This window comes from Mesoplodon densirostris, chromosome 3 (genome assembly GCF_025265405.1).
Source record: "Mesoplodon densirostris isolate mMesDen1 chromosome 3, mMesDen1 primary haplotype, whole genome shotgun sequence".
Taxonomy (NCBI): domain Eukaryota; kingdom Metazoa; phylum Chordata; class Mammalia; order Artiodactyla; family Ziphiidae; genus Mesoplodon; species Mesoplodon densirostris.
Genome location: NC_082663.1, coordinates 148,672,313 through 148,695,726, shown reverse-complemented (window position 1 = coordinate 148,695,726; position 23,414 = coordinate 148,672,313). Strand labels below are relative to the sequence as shown.

At 55.0% G+C, this 23,414-nt stretch overlaps 1 protein-coding gene across 7 annotated transcripts in view; it reads right to left on the bottom strand.

Annotated features, from left to right (window-relative positions):
• Positions 1-23,414, bottom strand: part of RANBP3 (RAN binding protein 3) — a 57,202-nt gene that overhangs the window by 7,239 nt on the left and 26,549 nt on the right. For 2 of the 7 annotated variants that reach the window (XM_060094333.1, XM_060094337.1), the window contains 11 exons: positions 17,595-17,631; positions 17,422-17,508; positions 15,337-15,408; positions 9,873-9,938; positions 8,908-9,000; positions 7,937-8,055; positions 6,287-6,403; positions 4,290-4,393; positions 3,031-3,109; positions 1,817-1,919; positions 1,253-1,377 (listed from right to left, as the gene is read on the bottom strand). In XM_060094333.1, the coding sequence (XP_059950316.1) occupies positions 1,253-1,377; positions 1,817-1,919; positions 3,031-3,109; positions 4,290-4,393; positions 6,287-6,403; positions 7,937-8,055; positions 8,908-9,000; positions 9,873-9,938; positions 15,337-15,408; positions 17,422-17,508; positions 17,595-17,631 (1,002 nt within the window). The remainder of the gene's footprint in view (positions 1-1,252; positions 1,378-1,816; positions 1,920-3,030; positions 3,110-4,289; positions 4,394-6,286; positions 6,404-7,936; positions 8,056-8,907; positions 9,001-9,872; positions 9,939-15,336; positions 15,409-17,421; positions 17,509-17,594; positions 17,632-23,414) is intronic. The other 5 variants (XM_060094334.1, XM_060094339.1, XM_060094336.1 and 2 more) reach the window with 3 other exon arrangements.

The window sequence follows — 23,414 nt, the reverse complement described above, 5'->3', positions numbered from 1 at the left end:
GCTAGAATGGATTTTACATCTTTACGAGTATTAAAAAAAAAAAATCATTAAGGAAATGCAAATCAAAACCACAATGAGATACCACTTCACACCCACTAGGATGGTAATAACCAAAAGGACAGATGACAACAGGTATTGGAGGATGTGGAGAAATCAGAACCCTCACACCTTGCTGATGGGGATGGAAAACGGGGCAGTCGCAGTGGAAAACTGTTCTCCAACATCTTAAACATGGAGTTATCATATGGCCCAGAAATTCCACTCCTAGGTATCTACCCACGAGAAGTGAAGCACGTGTTCACATAGAAACTATTACGTGAATGTTCACAGAGCATCATTCTTAATACCTCAGAAGTGGAAACAAACCAAGCGCCCACTAACAAGTGACTGGATAAACAAATGTGGTCTGTCAATACAGTGGACTGTTATTTATTCAGCCTTGAAGAGGAGTGAAGAGCTGACACATGGTCCACCAGGGATGAACCTCGAAAACGTGGCGCTCAGTGAGAGAAGCCAGACACAAAAGGCCACATGTTGTATGATCCCATTCACATGAAATGTCCACAACAGGCAAATCCACAGAAACAGAAAGTGGGTTTGCCTGGGGCTGCAGGAAGGGGGATGGGCAGTGACTGCTCATGGGCACAAGGCTTCTTTTTTGGGGGGCAAAAATGTTCTAAATTAGTGAATATAGTAAAAACCACTGAACTATATGCTTTAAAAGGGTGAATTTCATAGTATGTGCACTGTACCTCAATAAAGTTGTTATACAAAAAAAAAAAAAAAAAAAAAGCAAGAGAGACCACACATGGCCCTTTACAGGAAAAGTTTGCAGATCTTTGTCAGTATTTCTCAAGATGGATAGATAAGAAAAACTGTGAGTGGGGGAAAAGTACCACTAAAAACTCCCCAAAGCCACATATACGTGGTTTATAGACACACACGCAGGTATGCGTGAAAGGACGAAGAGCAGATGGAGGCCCACCACACTGGACGTGCTGCCCCAGGAGGGGAGGGAGATGGGGACCGGGCACGGGTGCCATGAAGTCTGGTCTAAGAAAAGAACACAGCACCACCGGGACAAAATAATCACAGCTGTTGACTCTGGGTGGCAAGAGGTGTTTGTTACACGTCTTTGTAGTTCCCTGAATTACCGAGACCGTCTCAAAACAGACCGTTTTGCTCTAAAACAAAGCAGTACAAGAAGTCCGCTAGCTGCACCGACGGGTCCCCAAGGCCGGGCGCGCCTCACCTGCAGCACGTTGCTCTCGGCCTCCTCCCCGGTGATCACCTCCACCTTCTCCAGCAAGCACTTCCGCGCCGTTGCCTTGGTGTAGGCGGCTGCCGACTCGGCCAGGGACTCTGCAATGTTATTAGCTAAACGACATTGACTATTGATTTGGTCAGGGGGAGGGTGTACCTCACAGGACACCCAAAGGGTGGCTCTGGCCTCAAGGGGGCCAGCGCCTCGGGCCCACAGCGGACCCTGGCAACGCGCCCGGTAACTCTGCCTCGGAGTCTGCAGGGCGGCCACCGGGAGCGGCCAGTGCAGCTGCGGCCTCCCACTCTCTCACTCAGGCAAGGACAGCAGACAGCGAGAGACCTCCGAGGGCGCTGAGGAGCGTCTGCCGCCTCAGGGCGAGGAGGAGGGTGACAATCACCTCAACCCCATCCTGGTCGCCAGGCAGGGCCCCGGGCCTCACACCCTTCCTGCTCACTGGACCTCAGCACGCACGGCTGTGGGCTGTGGCCGAGGTCCCCGTCCCTTCCTGCCTCCTGGACCCCCCCAACAGGAGGGGGCAGGACCGAGGCCTACCTTTCTCAGGGGTGGCCTCCTGGGATGAGGACTCGGACCCGGACTCAGCCACTGTGTTTTCTCTGTTGGCATCTGGGCTGACCTCGTTTAACTTGGGCGGGCTCTGCGGGGAGCGAAGGCGCAAAGGAGGAGGGGGCGTGTGGGGGTGGTCCCGGGGGGCCGACCGCTGCAGGACAGGGAACCACTCTGCCGGAAGGCAGCTCCTGGTGCCCCTGCCCAGCAGAGGACCCCCCTCTGCCGACGCTGGCTTCCCTTCCGCACTCTGGGGACCCGCCCAGCCCCAGCCCCTCCCTACTCAGTGCCTGCCGAGCACCATCAGATAGAGGCAGTTCTCAGTCCTCACAGGCCCGCCCGGGACGTGCACGCGAGCTGCCTCTGGAGCCTCTGTGGCATCACCTGGAGGCGTGTGCCACCAGCTGACCTTGGGCCACCTGGTCCCCCTGGCCCGTGAAGCAATTCTTTGCCTACTTCATTGTAATCGAAAAAGGACAGTACTGACGCTCGAGAACAGAAGCAGGCGGCTCCTTAGCGTTACAAACACTGAGACCAAGACGGCAGGAATCAGGTGGGCCCCAAACAGCGCCTGAGCTGCCCTCACAATGGACACAGCGGGGCTGTGTGTATATGATTTGAAAAGAAAAGGAAGAAAAAGAAGGAAGCAGGTAACAACCCTAGAAGCCCATCCCGGGCTGGCTGGGCTCTCTGGGACCGGGATGTGGCCCGTGGTCAGCCATGTGCCTCGGCCATGGTGTGTCAGGAGTGCAGGGGACACTGGAGACCCTGCAGGGTCGACCCCTCACCCCCTGCTCTGTGCTGCAGCCTCGCGGTGGCGATGGGGCTGCCCTCCCTTGGCTTCAGAGGTGGCACAGGGTGGTCCCGGCCCACATGGCTAAGGAGTCTGGCCTGACGGCTGTCACCGCACCTGCCCTTAGCCGGGAGGAAGCGCGGCCCGTGACTCAAGGGAAGCCCCTCTCAGGATGAGGAAGGACAGGATGCACGACACTGGCTCCTACAGAGCCTCCCTAGGCCACCAGCGCCTCCCCCCATTTAAGCTGAGTCTGAGCTGGGTCTTCTTTCTCTTACTTGGAAAAGAAAGAGTTCTAATTTCACAGGACTCCAGGCAGCAGCCACACCCCATGTGTCCCGGTGACCCGTGGGAGGCTCCGAAAGCCTTCCGGGCCCCGAGAAGGACAGTCCCCACGGGGGTCACTCACCAACACGCGCTCACTCATGTTCTGGCCAAATATGAATTTGCTGCTGGCAGCGTCGGCACTGTTGGCTGAGCTCTCTAAACTGAAGAGGAGACACGCTGTGAGCGCAGGCTGGCACAGGGCCAGGCGGTGTGCACGCCCACGTGCGCCGTGCACACACACGGTCGGAGCGGAAAGCACGGTCGAGGCCCCGCTCCGCCTTGGGCTGGACGGGCGTGCGAGGGACAGGTACCCGCAGGCCTCCGTGCCAGGCCTCTCCAGGTGGCAAACACGGACCCTTGGCTCGCACCGCCTGGTACCAACTGCACAGGGGTTCCGTGTGACACACCAGATGCCCGTCTTTCCCAACCCCCAGGAGGTGGGCAGCACCGCACAGAGGCCGAGCGCAGGGGCGTTCTGTCCACTCCCCGCAGACAAACCCGGCTGTCTCTCGCCAGTGGGCTGCCCCCGGGAGGCACTGCAGCTCTCTGGGCCCCTCCCCAGGCCTGCACCAAGGAGGTGATGCCTCCTACGGGGCGGCCGGCAGGTCACACAGGATGACCTTCGGGGAGTGCTCAGCAAACGGCAGCTGCCCTGGTGGTCACACTTCATCCGGTTTAAGACATCACAGGCTGCACGTGCCTCCCAATTTGGGAAACACTTAGGTGCAAAAAATGCGTCTTAAAATATCTGATGCGCTCTGCTAACCGGGGGCCAGGCAGCCAAGCAGCGAGGTCACTGTTCCCACCGGGCCTCTCTGAGGTGGGAGCCTGCACGGAGCCTGCTCTGCTGGCCCATCTCCCAGGCAGGGACGAGCCTTCCTTCTCAAACACCCTGGCAGCCAGGCTGCTGGCAAGTGCCACCACCAGTAGCGCCAACGGCGAGCCCGGATCCAGGGCAGGGAGCACGTGGTGACGGGAGGCAGCCGAGCTGTCACTGGCCCACCGGGTTCTGTTCCGGGCACGAGGCCCGGGTGACAGAGGTCACTCCCGGGGCTGGGCTGAACAAGCCCACGGGACTGGGGTCCTGCCTCAGATGTCCACTGAAGCCCGCCATCCCAGCCCCTCCACATCTGTGTCCAGAGTGGAAAAGAGGGAGGGGCTGCAGGGTGACCGGGATTCTGGCTGCACGTGCCCTTGCCCTCCCGAGGAAGGACTGGGCTGGCTCCTGGTCCAGGAGGGTCCAGGCTTCTCTGGGCCCTGAGGCAGGTACCGTGGGTGACCGCAGGCCCGAGGCGGAGGCTCTCCCCGGACAAGGCTGGGCACCAGGCCCGAGGCGCAGACCTGGAGCTGATGTACTGAAGGAAGTAGTTGGTGGCAGCTGGCGCTTCTGAACTGGGGTGTCCGGTGTTCTCCATGTCCACTACTTCAGCGTTCTCATTTATTAACTGGGAAACAGAGAGGAAACACTGCTCAGAGAACGGCACGTCCTGGACCTCTGCAGCTCAGCCTGCCTCCACAGGCCCTACGCCGACATGCGGCATGGCTCCGTCTACATGTGTGTACCCTGGGGTGTGGTAAGAGTTAAGATACGAAAACAGTCCGTAAGGCACTAGGGAGCCTTTTCTACCTTGTTTTAAAAAAGCACACTCAGGCTGGCACCTTGTTGGCATTTTTAGCAATGCTTCTGCACCGAGGAATCACAGATCGCTTACAAATCTTACACTTTAAGGGGTTCATTATAAACAAAACAGAAGCATCATTTCTCGAGGCTGCTTCTATGCCAACTGCCATGCTAGCCTGGTTAAATACATTCTCCGCTGGAGCTCTCCTGGGAACGCTGAGAGGTGGGTGTTAGCGACCCTGCTCTGAGTGAGGAAGCAGAGGCTCAGAGGGGCTAAGAAACCACGGCTTCGAGTCGCCCCCCCCACCCCACTGAGAAGCTGGGATGCAACCATGAGACGCCCGGATCCCCACGAGACATCGTCCCCACCCCAATCTCAAGGCAGCGAGGAACAGACTCGACCTGATGGCTCAGGCCAGGCCCCCGGTCCCCAGCATGGGTGGATTTCCAGGCCCTTCCTGCTTTTGCTTCCTGCTCCCGGGAGGGAGCAGCTGCCAAGGGACTCATTATTTTGCCTAAAGCTGTGCAACATCAACACCTATTTTTGTGTCTCTTGGGGTATCTGTGCTTCTACTGGACAGTGGGCACCAAAGGAGGAAGCTGACGGCGTGGCTTGACATCTCCTCCGCACCCGACTCGTTTTCTCGTTTCAGGGCTTCTCACCTTCTGCGTTACTGACCCCGGGCGCGGATGGTTCCCTGAGGGGGGACGGGGGCTTCCTGGGCACTGTGGGGTGTTGGTCAGCATCTCTGGCCTCCACCTACTTAGTATCAGTGGCACTTACCCCCCAGCTGTGGCAATGACAAATGTCCCCAGACACAGCCACTGACACTGCCCCTCAAGCCTCTAGGAGCTTCTTGCCAGATGAGCTGCTGGAAATGGCACAGAGGGACCTTCAATCCCTGGGGCTGGGGCAGGTCTTCCGAGAGGGCCAGCATGTGGGGTCCAGAACCCAGATCCCCTGCCACTGCCACATGCTCCCCACTCCCGACTCAAAGTCCCCAGACTAGACCAACACACCTGGGGGGCAGCCAGGAGGTGACAGATCCTGTTGCCTCCTGTGGGAGAGAAAACAGTATCTTTCCACCTGCCCTCCTTGAAAAAAAACAAGGTGATGGTTCTCAATTGGGGGTGACATGGTCCCATGGGGAACATTCAGGACCGCTGGGGATGCTTTTGGTGGTCATCACTGGGGGTGGGGAGAGGGGGTGCTGCTGGCATCTAGAGGGCGGGGGCCGGGGATGCTGCTCAACACCCTACAGTGCCCAGGACGGCCTTCCACAACTAAGAAGGATCCGGGCTGAACGATGCTAATGCTGAAAGATACCCTTAAGTAAGCACATAAAAATCTCTCTGGCGACCTGGAAAGCATCGGATCCTAATGTCTGCTTGTTCCTTGGCTATAAACACGTCAGCTGTCAGGGATAAGTTGCTTCTCTGAGCCTGGCTCCTGGAAGAACGAGGGAGCCTGCCACCAGGAGCCACCACTCAGCCCCACACTGGCAGGGGTGGGGCAGGGTGGGGGGCAGCCGGCCGGGGTGCTGCCAGGAGTCAGCAGCACAGCATGGAAGGGACAACAAGCAGCTGCTGGGCGCTGAGGCCCAGGACCACCCCAGACACGGCCCCCACTCCCCACCCCCGGGAAAACGAACCTGGGGGAGGCGTAAAAAGATCCCTTCACTGGGTCAACAGCTCATCCGGCCCTCTGACCACATACCTTAACTCTGTCCCTCAGGTTCTGCCCAAACACAAACGCCTGCTGTGCAAGCTGCTCCTTCTTCTCGCAGCTCTCCTCAGAAGCACTGCCAGACTCATTTTTCTGCGAGTCTTTCTCCTGGTTAAAACAAGCAAACAGAACAACTGAAAAGAAGCAATACATCAGCCCTGAGAAGCGAGCTGAGCCATCTCACACCACTGCATTTGCCTGGCGTGAATCCTGTCGCGAGGGCCCTGGGGTGGGGGACCAGGGAGATGCCTTAGGGCTGGGCGGGACCAGACCTCTCCAGGGAGGGGAGGGGCGAGGTCTTGGCAGTGCCCTCGTCACCGGGAACACTGGGTGGAGACGGCGGGGTTGGGGGTCACGTCCAGGTCTCCCTCCAGCTCAGAGCCCTAGCCACCAGTTTCTGAGAAGCAGTATGCTGTGGGAATGACTCCTTTTTCCAATTCCACTAACTGTGGTTTCAGGGTGGGGGGCTCAGGGACATCTGAAGATTGAACTGGAGATGTTCATTTTCACCATTTGAGCCTGAACATCCGGCAGCAGTATGACAGTGGGTGGGGGAGGCAGAGGGTGGAGAACCTCAGGCAGCGACCTGTCTGCTGAAACTGGCAGAGTGGAGATAAACACACGGGTGCAATCTGTCTCCGTACGTGGAGCTCTGGGTGTGTTGTTGCAACTCGGATTTCAAGTCCACCCTCTGCCAACCGCAAATGCAGGCTCTTCATTAAATGCCCCTTATTTTCAGCTGCTATGCAACGCTACTGGAAAACATATGCATCTGGCCTATATAATCCCAGAACGCTAGAGGACTTTTTTTTAAAAAAACAAACGATTTCTGGGCTTCCCTGGTGGCGCAGTGGTTGAGAATCCGCCTGCCAATGCAGGGGACATGGGTTCGAGCCCTGGTCCGGGAAGATTCCCACATGCCGCGGAGCAACTAAGCCTGTGCACCACAACTACTGAGCCTGTGCTCTAGAGCCCACGAGCCACAACTACTGAGCCCACGTGACACAACTACTGAGCCCACGTGCCACAGCTACTGAAGCCTGCACGCCTAGATCCCATGCTCCGTAACGAGAAGCCACCGCAATGAGAGGCCCGTGCACTGCAACAAAGAGTAGCCCCCGCTTGCTGCAACTAAAAAGAAAGCCTGCGCACAGCAATAAAGACCCAACGCAGCCAAAAATACATAAATACATACATAAAAATAATAAAAATAAATAAATAAAACAAACGATCTCCAAGCGGACTCCCAAGCACACTTCTGCCACTAGAAGCAGCACATGTGTATGAACCCCTGAGGAGCTGCTCGGCTGTAGAAAAGGGACAGATGACATCTCTCCACACACAGCGGTACAAGGCCCCAACAGACTACGTGCGTGGAAATGAAACAGGCCTTGGGCTATCCGGCCCTAAGCGCCAGAGCCCTGCTCGTGGCCCCTTTCTCTCGGAACCAACTGTGGAGTTCCTGGCGGTCTGGTGACCTGGCCAGTCAGTTGTGGTTACACATGGAGACCTCTGAGCAAATCGGGATGCTTTAGCATGGGCCAGCCTGGATACGGCCCAGAGCGGCCAACAGCCCACGCGCCCGGTGAGGCCCTGAGAAGCTTCGCGTGCAGCGCACTCCCTGCCCCATCGCCGACAGACCTCAAGTGCTGGCGCCTCGTCAGAGGGACTCCTCCGGGCGGGGTTGTCAGGGGAAGCCGATGTCGCTGCCCCTGGGCAGTCTGCCGGGACACTGACCCCGTTGGTGCCGCTGCTCGGGACTGTGGGGAGAAAAGGACAGCAGACATCTCAGAGGTCAGCCCGCACCACCTTCAGTACCGCTGCCTTCTACCATTTGGGCTGACAGTGTAATGTCTCCTTCTTAAAGGAAAGGATCTGGAATCAATACTGAAAGTCACAAATTCTTAGGTTAGAAAACCCAAACCCAAACCTAAAACCTCACAAAAGAAAGAATCCTTTATTGCTTATTCCACAAAAAATCATGTGAATTTTCAGTTTATTTAGAAATACTACTACTTAAGGGAAAAAAAAAAAGAAAATATATTTGTGGAATAATTATGAGTTTTATAAAACTAGTTTTACTAATAGAGTCTTTTTTCTATGCACTTTCTCCTTTAAACAGTTGAGATTATGTGACATGTACAACTTTAAATCTGGCTTTGTTTAGTATTAGACTAAAACAATTTTCCATGTAATTAAAACCCTTCAGAAATATTAACTATTTTTGCTCCCGATGAAGAGCTCTTGAATTGTAGGGAAAGATTAAGAGGAAGAGAAGAAAAGCTTATCAGTATTAAGAAAATTAAGGATGAACTGAAAACCCCACCCTTTGTGGATATAATGGAAATATGGTTCAGGTCTCTTAGACATACAGAGCTGAGTTTTGCCTGCAAACACACAGGGACACATCTGGGCCGCTCAGGGCTGGGGGGCCAGCTCTCAGGAGGCCAGTGGAACTGCCTGTCTTCCAGGCTCATTGGGGATTTGAGGGCTTGTTTCTCCAGCACTCTATTTCCCAGTGCATTCAGTAGACGGGGCCAAAGCCACCTGTGTTGTGACGCGGCTGTGCCCTGACGTGTGAGCCTGGGAGGGGCCAGGGCTGAGTCACTCACCGGTCTGTGAGAGCGCCTTTGGCTGCGGGGCTTGTAGCACTGCTGGGCGAAGCACACTCCGCTGCTGCTCCTTGGGCTTCTGGCTCGGCAGACCTGGGGACAGAGGTCGGCTTGCCCAGGCCCTCCAACCGCAAGGGCAGAAATGCAACCCACCCCCACGCCGGCTCTCAGGCACTTTACAGAAAAATTCACCCCAGCAACCCATCTGAGGTCCCTCCTGGGCTAGACTTTACAGGGAAGCATACTGAAAAAATTAAAGACCCAAGGTATTTTCTTTGTAGTTAGACATACAAATTCTGGCTATTGTTATTTTTATATGTGATTAAATGAAATTCCCATGAAACTGATCATGTCTGCAAATTAATCCAGTGAGTACAGGAATGCTACAGGGGGGACCAAGAGACAGCTGTTCTCAAGGGTGGGGCTCGAGGGTCAAGGGCAGACGGTGAGGGGAAAGCAGCGAAGCCACAGTTCACCTCTCAAAGTTTAGGACTCTGTTAGGGGTCACGTAAAGGTACCCCTTGCACCTGCTTCTCCAAATGCCACGTTGAGAAAATCCCTCTGCCAAACATACAGGGCAAGGACCACGAGAACGCTCCCGGCCCTGCAAGGGCTTCCCGCTGGATGTGACGTGTCTCGATGGTGCGAGCGCCGGGCCCCGCTCACTAGTGGCTGCTCTGCTACTCGGGGTTAACGCTGTGGGCAGATCGCTCAGCAGAGACAGTCTCACAACTGAGCTACTGCCGGGCACGGAGCCTGAACGCCACCCACCAAGCCGGGCCCGCTCCCTCGCCGCCACCTCCTCGGGACAGCGGGCTCACAGGCAGGAGAACCTCCCTGGTCCGACGGGCTCTTTCCAGCGGTGTTCCCGTGCTCATGTGTCAGAAAAGTGAGCCCGGACCACACTGGCACGCAGAGGCCGCAAGGCAGCCACTCTGTGCTCCTCCTTCAAGGCGGACACCCACCTGCACTGGGTGCCTGGCCGTGGATCAGGGTCGGCGGCTTCAACCGGAATCCACTGCTCTTTTCCTCTACAAGCATAAGAGAAAAAATAAAAAGCAGGCCTGCCTGGGGTGGGGCAGCAAAGCTAGGAGGGACCGGGGCAGAAGAGGACTGTGGTCTGGGCTTCAGTGGCCACTGGCCTGGGGAACTAGGGAAAATGTTTCCAAGTTAAAACAGAAGAGCAGAGGCCCATCCAATCCCGTCTGTAAGGGAGGAGGCTGAGGGCTGCAGGCAGTGCTGGCCCTGAGGTGAAATACTGGCAACAGAAAACTGGAGGGCGTGTGTGGGGCTGGTCAAGCTGCAGTCCACCCACCCAGCTACCTGCCGGGGCTGAGAGCTCAGAGGCTGGGCTGTGCTCACGGGCCCCAAGGAATATCAGGGAGCCACAGAGTTCTGGTTCCTGGGACCCAGCTCCCTTTCCAGGAGGACACGTCTGTAATCAGGAGAAGCTTCTCTACTACCAGCAGACCTCTGAGAAATGAGATGCATTTTCTGTGGTGAAAGATCAAAGGTAGCAGGCGGCAGGCTCTCTCCAGATGTGCCCGGAGTGCTTGCGGCTAATGAGGGCGCTGGGAGGCCCAGGAGGAGGAGGCGGGGCCTCCCTCAGGACGAAGTCTGGGATGGACAACTATGCAGAGCTGACAAACACAGGGGCTCAAAGCCTGGTTTCAGCTCAGCCACCAGTACACACAGATCCCTTAATCCCTGCACCTTGGTGACTCTGCCCATCTCAGGGGGCGGGGGAGACGACAATCTAATGCATTCCCTGATCAGAAGGATCAGGATAAAAAGCCTTGTGGCTCCAACAGGACACGTCTGTCCCCAGAAAAGCCCAGGGACAGCAGCATTTTGGGCCCCAGAGGCAGCCTCACTTTTGTGCTAAGGTCCAGCCCACGGGGAAAAAAAACCCTTTTCGGGTCATAGGGAACAAGATCAATACAGAGAAATCACTTGCGTGTTTTTACACACCAGCAGCGAGGAATCCAAAAGTGAAGAAAACAATTCCATTTACAACAGCACCACAAAGAATATAATACTTGGGAATAAACTGAACCAGCGAGAACTACAAAACATTGCTAGAAGAAAGTAAAGACTTAAATAAATGGAAAGATACCCCAAAAGGCCACACAGTGTATGACTCCATTTACATGAAATGTCCAGAGCTGGCAAATCCACGGAGACAGAAAAGTCGATTTGTGGTTGCCAGGGGCTGGGAAAGACAAAGTGGGGAGGGGCTAGGAAAGACAAAGTGGGGAGTGACTGCTCAAGGGCATAGGGTCTCTTTTTGGAGTGACAAAAATGTTCTAAAATTATTTATGGTGATGGGTGCACAACTCTGTAGATACACTAGAAACCCTTCAACTGTACACAGAAACACCACCACAAACACACCTGGTCAGCCCACACTTTCAGGTATGAAACAAAATCAAATCAGAATTCCTAAACAGGGGGCTTCCCTGGTGGCGCAGTGGTTGAGAATCCGCCTGCCAATGCAGGGGACACGGGTTTGAATCCTGGTCCGGGAAGATCCTACATGCCACGGAGCAACTAAGCCCGTGCGCCACAACTACTGAGCCTGTGCTCTAGAGCCCGCGAGCCACAACTACAGAGCCCGCGAGCCACAACTACTGAGCCCGCGAGCCACAACTACTGAGCCCACGTGCCACAACTACTGAAGCCCGTGCACCTAGAGCCCGTGCCCTGCAACAAGAGACGCCACCGCAATGAGAAGCCCGTGCACCACAACGAATAGTAGCCCCTGCTCACTGCAACTAGAGGAAGCCCGCGCACAGCAATGAAGACCCAACTCAGCCAAAAAAAAAAAAAAAAAGAAAGAAAACAAAAGAATTCCTAAACAGGAAGGCCCTCTTCCTGAGGGCTATGTGTTGGTGAGCCAAACTGCTCTCCTTGGGCAAAAACAGGTTTACAATAAGTAACTCTCACTGCTCGCTGGCATGAAGGAGCTGATCCCGACGGGCTCCGGGGAGCCTGCGCTGGTGGAGCTGGTGTCTCTCCCGTAGAGGGGTCGTTAACACCACACTCAGGAGAGCCAGACAGCACAGGACGCAGGGGAGGACATGTTGCCAGATGTTCCTTTTGGGAAGGGAAATACTGAATTACATTTTCAAAGCCCAGGATTATTCAGAAGATGATTGGCAATTTAGAAACACTAAAAAAAAACTGCGATGAAATTCGTAATTCAGGTATTTTAAAAAGCCCTCAGAGCTGGCTTTGCGGTGTTCACACTGGGGCTAGAGACTGCGCTCACCACCCTGCTCTGACCGTCGGACCCCTGGGGCTGACCAGGCTAACCAGCAGGAGCGACAGGCCTGGAAAATCACTGCCACTGACCCCGAGCACTGGGCCCAGTGCCCGGCCCACCCCAAGGATGCACAGGACATCCACGCTGAATGTTGAGGTGAATGGACACACAGACGGGCGTATGTGCCGCACTCGCGATGGCAACCGGAGACTGGGGACGGCAGGGCCCAGAGCAGCAGGGAGGGTGCTTACAGGGCGGAGCACCCTGGAGGTCCTGCCACAAGCCCCGTCTGCACTGAAACAAACGCGGTCTCTTCTCATGGCCTCCAGAAGCTCACTTTTCCTGCAACGCAGTCAGGGTGCAGTGAAGAGGCACTGCCTGACGGCCAGAGCCCATCACAGGGGTGCAAGGTCATGCCAAGGTCACAGGGGTGCACAGGCCACTGTACCCGTGTCTTCTCAAGGGCACATGCACGGCCCCCCGTGAGCTTGCTGTGGGGCAGCCTCCGTCCTCTGAATCATGCCTGAAGCAAGCAGGCTTCTTTGTGCCCCACCTCAGAGAGACCCAGGTGATGAGGGAACTCCGGATTTAACCAGGAAGACAGATCAGAATTTACCTGGTGTGTACCACAGGCTAAAAAGAATCTGAGAGAAGGCAGCTTGGCGGGGGCTTGAGCGATGAGTAAGTGTGTTGAGGACAAAGGGAGCCAGATTTCTTACTGTCAGAAAACAGGCAGAAATACGAAGTGGGGGGACGGAGGGGAGGTGGGGCTACAATGAACCCTGTTGGTGCTGGAAGCACCCACCCGAACCGGGGGTGACCTATACAAGGAGACAGAACAGCAGAGACACAGAAACACGTGCAGATGTGAGTGTGTGTATGCGAATAGGTCTACGTATGCGTGTGCTCCTGGCTGCGTGTGTTCTCAGCTCTGGGCACGGAGAGGGCCCGGGAGCAGCGACAGCCCCGCGGCGACCAGCACGCAGAGCACTCCGATCTTGGTCTCTAGAGCCCACTCTCCACTAAGCAGAACCAGGATCCCCTTGAGGAAAGGGAGGGAAGAAGATGAGCCTGGAACCCCTTATGACAGAAAGAAAAGGACATGCTTGAAAGAATGACGCTGACGTGGCCAAGGGGCACAGGCTTGACGCGGCTCCCGGTGGCCAACTGTGGGATGATTAAAATAAACTGATGGTGAAGATAAAATCTGAATGTTAAGGTAAACACTACTAACAACAGATTATAACCCACTGACTAAAACAGGAATGCAAACATCCATGTGGATCTAGTAAACACGTGAGCAAGTGAGTGGCGGAGAAGAGCTCTGCTGTCCAGCAGAGTGCCGACAGACAAGAGGCAGAAAATCCCCGCCCGGCCATCACCAGAGTAGTAGCTGCTCCCAGCAAGAAAACATCTCTGGAGGCTAACACTGCAGCAAAAAGTAAGAAGAGGAATGAGATTTTCCAGAGTCTCAAAGTATCTCTCCAGAAAATATTAATCAAAGGGTGAAAAATGACTTTTCAGCGGAGAACCTGGGCGGGCTCCGCCCTATTCAAGTAACAGGACAGTAAACACCATGAGTCAGTCACCAGCTGTGGTGCACAGGAGGCACACAGCTTCACCTCTGTGGTGTTCTAGCCCCCAAGGGTAAGTTGGTCCAGTCACCGGGAAACAGCGGGAAAGCCAGATTGAAGGCCTTCTCCAGTGTAACCGGCCTGCACTCTGAAAGGTCATAAAAGCCAAGGCAAGCCCAAGGGACTGTTGCAGATACGTGATGTGTGAGCCAGGATCTGATGCCTTTGCCATGAAGGACGTCACTGGGACGCCCAGGGAAAATCGAATGGGGTCTCTAGGTAGAGGGATAGAGAAGTGCTTTACCATTCTTAAGTGTTACATTTTTTCCTGCAAAAATTAAAGCTAAAAAAAATAAAAGGCAGGCAGGCAAGGAGCTAAGAATAAGAAATTCACTCTGCAGAGTGGCGGAGCCAGTCTATCACCGCTGCACGCGGCAGCGGGTCCAGGGGCCGGGCTGTGGCAGGCCCGCCTTGCTCAGGGCTGCCCTGCTCTCCATGCTGCAGGATCAAGGTTTCGGGGAAGAAGCGGGAGTGAGGCCGTCGCTCAGAGACCTCAGGGGCGAGCATTAGATTCCTAACAGAGCTCAAGGGCTGGCTTCAGTGGCTGATCACCCACCCCGGCTGACACAGCCCCCGCGGTTCAGAACGTGACTTGCTAGGCCAGTGCCCAGGTCTTCCCAAGGACCCCTAAAAACCAAGCTCCTCTTCAGGCCCCGTGACGGGGGTCAGCTCAAAACAGTTTGCCTTTAGAGTCAAAATGAATTCAACTGTTTGAAACAGTGTCATCAAATCAACCCTCAAAGTTCTAACAACTTGCCTCTTCCCTCGACAGTGCCCTTGTGCCAGAGTATGACTGATCTCGCAGCGCTTTTGAAGTCGGCAATGAATTTATATAAGGCAGGCTGGGTTACAGAATTCGGATGGTTACACTCGCTCATTAAATCTTTTATGAGGAATTTCAGCCACGTGGGAGAAACTTTCAGGAAATCTTGGAGTTGGTTCTCTAGTGAGAGACCAAAAAAGGAAAGCTCCACATTCTTCAGAAAGGATCAAGCTATTTTCCTTGAAGTTTAAAGGCTCTGATTAAATATATTTATCTAAACAGATCTAAGTAATGTTAATTCATGTGAGAATTTAATACACAGAGAAGGGGTCTGGAAAATTACATAAACTTCAGAGTGGTTACCATTGGGATGGCAGAGTGCGTGGGAAATGGAGAGGTGGATTCTTTTACTCTATGTATTTCTGAGTTTTTAATGATACAAATGTATTATTTGTGTAAACTTTTGAAAAATGAGTAGTATACTTCATTACAGGTTTTTTTGTTTTTGCTTGTCTCTCTCTTTTTTTTTTTTAAAAAGGACTTGAAACTCCTTGTAACCAGGCCCTGCTTGTAGAAACAGAAATTAAGGGCTGACGAAGCCTGCCTCACACCAGATTCCAAATCTGTGCAGTGAAGAGTTGGGGAGCATTTAGGAACTAAAAAAGAAGGTTGCCTTCAAACCACCCATTCCCGTTTAAGACCTTGCTTTTCATCCCAGGAAACCCCCAGTGACCAGCCGAGAAAGGTAAAGGGACGCGAGGGCTCACCTGGTTCTGAGTCAGAATTGCCTGCAGATGGCTCGCAGAAGGTGGATGGCATAAAAACATTGTTTTTTGATACTGTCAACATGGAGGTGCAGGCAGGGGAGGGAACAAGAGGAAAAACAGCGTGAGTAGGCAGGGCAGACGTGCACAGGATCACTTCTCCCACCTGAGGGGTCGTCTCCAGGCCCCACCGCTGGGGAAGGGGGGTCAGCATTGTGAACGTGGCCTTAGGCAACTCCCAATAAAAGTGAAATCCTGGGACTCTTTCTAAAGCAAAAGAAAGGTGGGTGTCCAGTGGAACGGCCTGAATCTGTTTGATATCTAGCAGTTGACTCTGGCCTGCTGTGGCCACCTGCCTCGTCCTTGTGTCCCTGTGGGAGCAGCCAGGAGGGAAGCGGACGTACCCGATGTTCCGAGTCTCCCCTGGGGCCAAGCCTCAGGCCCTGCTCCTTGTCACCAGTCGGGGCTTGGCTGGCTGCAGACCCCCTCGCCTCACCTGTCTAGGATCTTACAAAATCAACTGCTTCCCGGGTTGTGGGCCAGGCAACAACGCAGTGGGGCTGAAGATCTAACTGTGTGGACAGAAGGCAGCTAGCTAAGTGGAAACAGAGTGCAGTGCCAAGGCCTCCAAACGTGGGACTGCTCGTGGCTCCACTCCCCTGATGGCTGGGTGCTGAGCATCCCCTAGGTGGTGACGCGCGAGGAGAGGGCTAACGCCTGCTGGTCCTCTACCTCTTTAGCCTACGGTCACAGCACAAACCACCTCCTCTCTCCTCCGCTGCACCTTCTCGATGCACAAAGTGCGGTTCAGCAGTGGACGGTGAGCAGGAAGGAGCACGACCAGTGGCCGGAAGTGGACGCTCCCTCCTCCTGTAGTAAGGCTCACGCGACAAGCGTGCAGAGATCCTTAGAAAAGGACGTAACCGCAGCCTGCACTGTAGACCGCCCGGAAGGCTCCTCAATGCCTGGCTAGCAAACGACAGTGCCTCTATTCAGGGGGGTCTCCCGCAGTTGTGAAAAAGGATGAGGCAATGTCCAAAACAAATGTTCAGGGAACAGGCATGAAATCAAGTGTTACAGGGATGATCGTAAGAGGACACTCACTTTCTGCACTGTACGTTCCTGTGACTTTCACATTATTCTTGGAAGCAGAAACAAAGCTTCCAGGAGTGTCTTTTTTTTCCCCTAAAGTGATATCCTTAGGGCTCACACTTGTAAATGTTTTACATGAATTCCCAAGAATGAACTTCAAGCTGGGGAACTGGAGAGTGTCTGTAAGCCAGCACCGCAGACAGCACAGGGCGATGCCAGAGTGGACGGAGCCAGGACCAGGGGCGGGCGTGGGGAACTCTGCCGCAGCTTTTACCCTCCAAGGCGCAGGGGTGTCCCCAGGCTTGCAGAGCCCCCTGCTATAGTCCCAGCATCTCCCTCTACCCCAGGAACCCGCCTCTTTCCTGCACCAGCCTGTGTCCACCAGCTGGTCTGCTGGCCTGTGTGTGTGTGCAGACCTGGCTGCAGGCTGGAGCTTCCAAGCCCTTGGGCCCACCCACACCCACAGGGACAGGGTCCCAGCCTGGCCAACCCTTCCAGGTTCCCCCAAGCCCCCTTGTCGGGGAGCTCACGGTATTCCACCACCAAAGTGCCTGCTGGGGCCACTGGACTCCCTCCTATGTACTGTCTGTGTGTGTGTCTGGGCTTCTCAACTGGCCCACTGGGCTCTAGGCACACGGATGAAGGGCCAGGAAGACACCCCATTTCCCCCACCTTCAGTCAACACATAGCCAGCGGCCCTTGCAAGGTGGACGTGCGCTTAATGGTCAGAGCCCCGACCAGGGCCCTCACGGTCCCTTTCAGAGGGACGATTTCTTCGCAAGTCTTGCTTATTAATAGTCTACTAGGTCCCAACCCTCCAGACGGGGGCACCTGTGCTACCCTCGGGCACGCTCCAGCCTCACTCCTGACGGAGACTGAGTTAATTCTAACGGGACATGCAACAGGGGACAGACAGGGGTGTGAGGCGCTGGAGGGGAACAGCGGGCTTGGAAACACAGGTGCTTTCACCGTCTAACAAAGGGCTGCAACTGTTACCTGACTGTGAAGGCGGGAATTGCGTCAAAGAGGATGTTCTTTCTCGCTTGATGGGAGGGCAGTAATTTCCATCTTCTCGGTCAGAATCTACAGAAAATGAGGAGGAGGAGAAAAATCAGGCTGCTTCCGCTTTTACAACCAAAGCTGGTGAAACATTTGAGAGACTTCCTCACCTTCTCCACCTTCGGGGCTGGAGCCTCCGGCTGACCTCTGAAACAAGAACACATGTAAGGGAGGTCAGAGAGGGCCGCATGGCCCAGGGCCCGGCAGCTCCTGACTTCTGCCACAAACGGATCCCGAAATGTAGTGCTGAGGGCGTGTGGCCTGGGCTCAGTCACCCGGGTCACAGACAGGCTTTCAACCTAATGCTCAAAAATCCCCCATGAACCGTCACGCCTCTGCCTCACCAGGCCTCGTGCCAAGGAATCCTCTTAACGGCTGGGAACGCGTTCCCAGCACAGGATCAGTTTCCGTGTTTCTCCACCGGGTACATCTAACTGGCGTTCCCCCACCCCAGCCCCCCAATTCAAACAGTGAAACTGGATCTGGCCAAGTTCACTTTGCCAAGAGCTGGAAAGCGACCCTCTCTGCACCCTGAAGGGCTGCAGGAACGCTGACACTGGCTGCGTGACACCGGGTCATGGTGGTTCCCATTCCTGGCCCTGGCACACCCCATGGTGTGGAACCGTTTCGAGGTGGGCTGTTATTTCCAGAGCAGCCGAGAGCTTTGAAGCCTTGGGCCAAAGTGTTCAGAACAGAATCCCCAGGTACAACAGCTCAGACCGCAGGACCCACCGAACGATCATCAGCTGAGAGAGAAAGGTGGCTGAAGAATCTCCCCCTTGACAACCTTTAATTTTAGAATGCGAACGAGCAATTAAGAAGCTTACAATGAGTCCCCACCCCATGTGGGATAATACACAGTCCCTGCTGTACATCCCCTCTCAGGGACTTGAGATTCTTCAGAACTAAGCAGCCAAAAGCAAACTTTGAAGGGTGAACATCACCACCCCCGCCCCCGGGTCACCGGTTTAAAGAGCAAGCAGGGGAGCCAATTTTCTTATTTTCAGAAAAGCCCCTCAGGAGTCAAGTTTAGCCAAAGGAGGACCACCTGCCTCGAGGAGCTGTTAGGGATTAAATGAGATGATGCAGGGAAAGCGCTTGGCAAGCTGCAAAGCTGCGTGTAAAAGCAGTAACTGCTGTAAATAAGAAAACTGCAGACGAGGAGCCGGGGGACCTCCTAGAGCTGGGGCAGCACTTTCCCTGTAAAGGGCCAGAAAGTATTTTCAGCTTCACAGGCCCCATTCGGGCCACACGTTGTACATTCTTTATTTTGTTTTTACAATCCTTTAAAACACCATCTTAGCTTGCAGGCTGGACAAAAACAGGCGGGGGGCAGAGTTTGCAGACCCATACTAAAGGACAGTGAGAGCCTGGACGGTAAGAAAAGGACCCCAACCTGGCCTTCCCCCCCAACCCCCGCATCAGAGACCATCCACCAAAATGCCTGGGAGGGCTTCCGTGGTGGCGCAGTGGTTGAGAGTCCACCTGCCGATGCAGGGGACACAGGTTCGTGCCCCGGTCTGGGAAGATCCCACATGCCGTGGAGCGGCTGGGCCCGTGAGCCATGGCCGCTGAGCCTGCACGTCCGGAGCCTGTGCTCCGCGACGGGAGAGGCCACAACAGTGAGAGGCCCGCGTACCGCAAAAAAAAAAAAAAAAGCCTGGGAAACGCGAAACCCTCCTAACACAACAGGGGCTCAATACGTGAACATATCATGGGGCCCAAAATGAAATAAAATACCCAAGGGTCCAGCAGGCTGGCTCTACATGAGTGCAAAACAGTGGCCAGGGCTCGAGCTCAGAGCATGAAGGCACTAAATCCTGCTCTCGAAGGCTTGCCAAGCCTAGTCAGCTTCTCCTAGCTCTGCATGTCCTAAACCTGAAACACGGGGCAAATTATTTCACCGGACCAAGCTTCCACTTCCTCACTTGGAAAATGGTGGGGCCAGCGCTTCCTCCGTAGGGAGGGAGGTGCAGGGGGTCAGTGGGCTAAGCAGGCAGCGCCGCGTGGACAGGCCACGCCCTCCCAGCCAGCTCACCCCCTCGGGATGTCATACTTCGGGGCAGTGCTGGCGGAGGTGGGAGAGCCAGGTGAGGGACCAGGGGACCCTTGGAGGGGTGGGGAAGAGGGTCTTAGCATGCGGGGCCCAGAGGGGTGCTCTTGCAGTGCTGTCATTCTACGGGGCCCAGGCTGGCATCTGACAGAACGGAGCCGTGTCACCAGAACATCGGGTGCTCCTCTCGGATGCTCCCCTGACCTGGGTGACACCATGAAGGCACAGGCTCCAGGCCCCTCCCTCCTACTCCTCCACAGCAGGCCCAGCCATCCCCAGCCCAGCCCAGTCCTCGCCCTCAAGTCCCATCCTCGACTCTCCCCCCCACCCCCCCTCCTTTTCACTCAACAAGCATCTCAACTCTCCCAAACCCACCCATGGCAGCCTCTGGGGCCTGTGGGATCCACTGCTTCCTGAATGACTTCTGGCACCTGGAAAATGGCCAGCCCCCTGCCTCTGTAGACACTGCTCCCTCACCCACGGACACTGTCCCTTCCCTTGCCCCCCAGATGAAAATCCCTCAGGCCATGGCCTCACCGCTCCCTGCACTTCTCCATGGCTCTCACTCCAGTCATGGGTCGGTGTCAGGGTCCCCCTCTAGCCTCTAAGTTCCAGGAGGGTATGGCCCCAGCACACGGTGGGGCTCGACTGGCCTGTGTTCAGTGGAAGCAGCTGGATTCCAGGCACTCCATGGGCCATGGAGAAGCCGCCAAGGCACATGTCCCCCAAGTTACACACAGAGCAACGGACCTGAAAGCTGTGAGGCCAGAGCGTCCTCCTGTTTCTCAGCTGCTGGGGAGGACAGTTCTCTGTCACCTCAATCTCAAGAAGACCCCCCCCTTTCCTCTTGGCTAGCTAGGTTAATTTCCACATGTGTGAATTTCCGAGCATTCCTTCTGCTATGGATTTCTAATTTTATTCCATCGTGGTCGGAGAAGACTGTGTGATTTCAATCCTTTTAAGTCTACTGAGACTTGTTTTATGGCCTAGTGAGTGGTCCATCCTGCAGCTTCCTGCATGCCCCTGAGAGGACCGTGTACCCTGCAGCTGCTGAAGTGCTCTCTGTCCTCGTCCTGCTTCTGTCTGGACGTTCTAGCACCTGAACATTGTGAAGCACTGAGGTCTCCAACAATGTACTGGATTGTCTATTCTCCCTTCATTCTGTCAGTTTTTGCTTCGTGTATTTTGGGGCACTTTTAACAACACTTAACTTCCTCGCCTCTGCCAGTAACACCCCAAACCTCTCAGGGATCTGGGTCTCCTTGAAAATTTGATGGGTGCTAGGAGCCCTTCTCCAGAAAAGTACCCAGACCTCAGGGCCTGCAGCCCCGCCTCTTGGGGCCCAGGACTGCTGAGGCCGGGCAGCCTCCTGCAGCACTGGGCCCCCTTCGTCCATCACACCCTAGCCTTGCTGTCTCCTTCCTGTCTCCTGAACATGTCAACCCTGTTCCTGCCTCAGTGTTCCTTCTTCACGTGCTACTTGCACAGCCATCCCTGACCACCTCCAGGGTGAACCCCTGCTCACAGGCTACCCCATCGCCCAGCAAGCAGGAACAGCTCCTCTCCACCCTACCCTCCAGCCTCTCTCGGGCCTCTGCCCTGTTTTGTGCATCACAGTTGGGTGTGATATAATGTGTCCACCTGTTGTTTGTCTCCTGCTACCATGAGGCCCTACCCTGTCTGTTCTGCTCACAGCTCATACACCCCACACCCAGGACACTGCAAAAAGACGCTCAGCCAAGTATCTACTGCACAAATAGAGCCTGTCCTCTGCCACAGCCCCTTTGGTGACCTGGAGAAGAAAGGGCACCTGGCCAGACAAGATCAGATACTCCTAGACCCCCGACCCCAGGAGACCCTCAAATCCATGCTCCGAGTCTATTCTAAGACCCACCCCACAGGCATGTGGCAGGCCTCTTGGTCCTGGAAAAGCTGGGAGGCTAAGGCCTGCAAAGGACAGCACAGGAAGATTCCCCAACTGGAAGGACCTTCCAGAGGCTGCTGGAACTTCCTGGTGGATCTGAAACAGCCGACTCAGAAACAGTGAGGAAAGTGACGCCAGCAACTCTCCTCAATAGGAACTAGGGCAAGGAAGCAGGAAGACAAACTGCAAAGCGAAGTCATTTCTGCTTGCCTTTGGAGCCTACTTGACAGCTAAAAACCCTCCACCACTGCTCATGCGAGAAGCAGCCTGCTCCCTGCTCCTGCCGGGGAAGGCCTGCGCTTGCCGTCTGGGCCTGGCTGCCTCGTGCTGTCTTCCCCCAAAGCAGGAAAAGGCCTGGTGTGCAGCAGCTCCCCTTCAACCCACACAAGGCCAATGCCAGCTCCACAGACACTGTCCTAGGACACAGCAGCCTGGGGGGCAGGACCTCTTCCACGTCAAAGTGGTCTGGGGGCCACCCCTCGCCCCAGCCAAGGGAACAGCTCTTCAGGGGTCAGTCTAGAACAATGCCTGGGACACACATGGAGTCAGGCCTTGCAATCCCAACTCCTTGGAGCCCAGAAGGCTGCAGCCAAAGCTCAGGAGCCACTGCTCCAGGGACTCCTGTGAGGAGGATTTTAAGAGCAGGCTTTCAGGATCTGCGCCTCTGGGGAGGAGCGAGGACACAGCAGGGTGTGGAAGCCCCATTTCCTCCTCCGCTTCTTCCCACAGCAGAAGCCACCACTCAAGGATTGGGGCTTCAGGATGACACCCCGGGGACGCTGGGACCAGCACCCTTTAGGGATGCCACGACGAAAATATGCCCAATGAACACTTACATGAGGAGGCTAAAGAGAAAGAAGACCAAAGAGAACACTTCAACTTATTTTTCTGGCACTGGTGAATGAATGAAGTGGACGGCGGCCAGGCCGCGGCCTAGCGAGCAAGCCCGCCCTGACTGCGCGCCGCAAGGTGGCCTGAGTCCCACCAGCGGGCGGGGCAGGCAGCGCAGTCCTCTCCCCTCAGAAGACGCTGGAACCTCAGGGGAAGCAGCTCATCCTGTGAGGTGCGTAAGTCCCTGTTGCCAAGTACAAAATAGGAGGGAACGCCTAACCCAGGATGGGGCCACAGGCGTTGAGAAGCTTCTGGTCTTGGTGTAAAGGATAAAACAATGAAAATTACAATCGTTAACTGAATCACTCTGCTGTACACCTGAAACCAACACAACATTGTAAATCAACGATATTTCAATAAAAGTTAATAAATACAATTATGACTGTAAAAAAAAAAAAAGAAAATTACGATCGTTCACTTTGCTAAGGCTTGAACCCTTCCCCCCCCAAACATGGCTCTCATGAGGCTGCCTGGTGTGGCCTCGAGAGGACAAGGCTGCCAGGCCAGTCCAGGAGGAGGGGACGGAGCTGAGACACAGACACAGACAAATGGGCAGTGAGCAGGAATGAATGGTGCTGCCTTCCTGACCTCCCGGAAAAGACCAGAAAGCAAGACCATGTCAGGGAAATTCCTTCCAGAAAATGCCAGACACCGTTTGGCCTGCCTGGGACTCAGTGATTCCCCATTTGGAGAGCCCAGTTAGAAAGCCCGCTGCTGGACTTCCCTGGTAGCGCAGTGGTTAAGAATCTGCCTGCCAGTGCAGGGGACACGGGTTCGAGCCCTGTTCCAGGAAGATCCCACATGCCGTGGAGCAACTAAGACCGTGCGCCACAACTACTGAAGCCCACGCACCTAGAGCCCGTGCTCCTCAACAAGAGAAGCCACTGCAATGAGAAGCCCGTGCACCACAACAAAGAGTAGTCCCCACTCGCTGCAACGAGAGAAAGCCCGCACATGGCAACGATGACCCAACGCAGCCAAAAATAAAATAAAATAAATAAATAAATAAATAAATAAATTTTAGAAAGCCCACTGCTGGGGCTGCAGGAAAATGGACGCCTG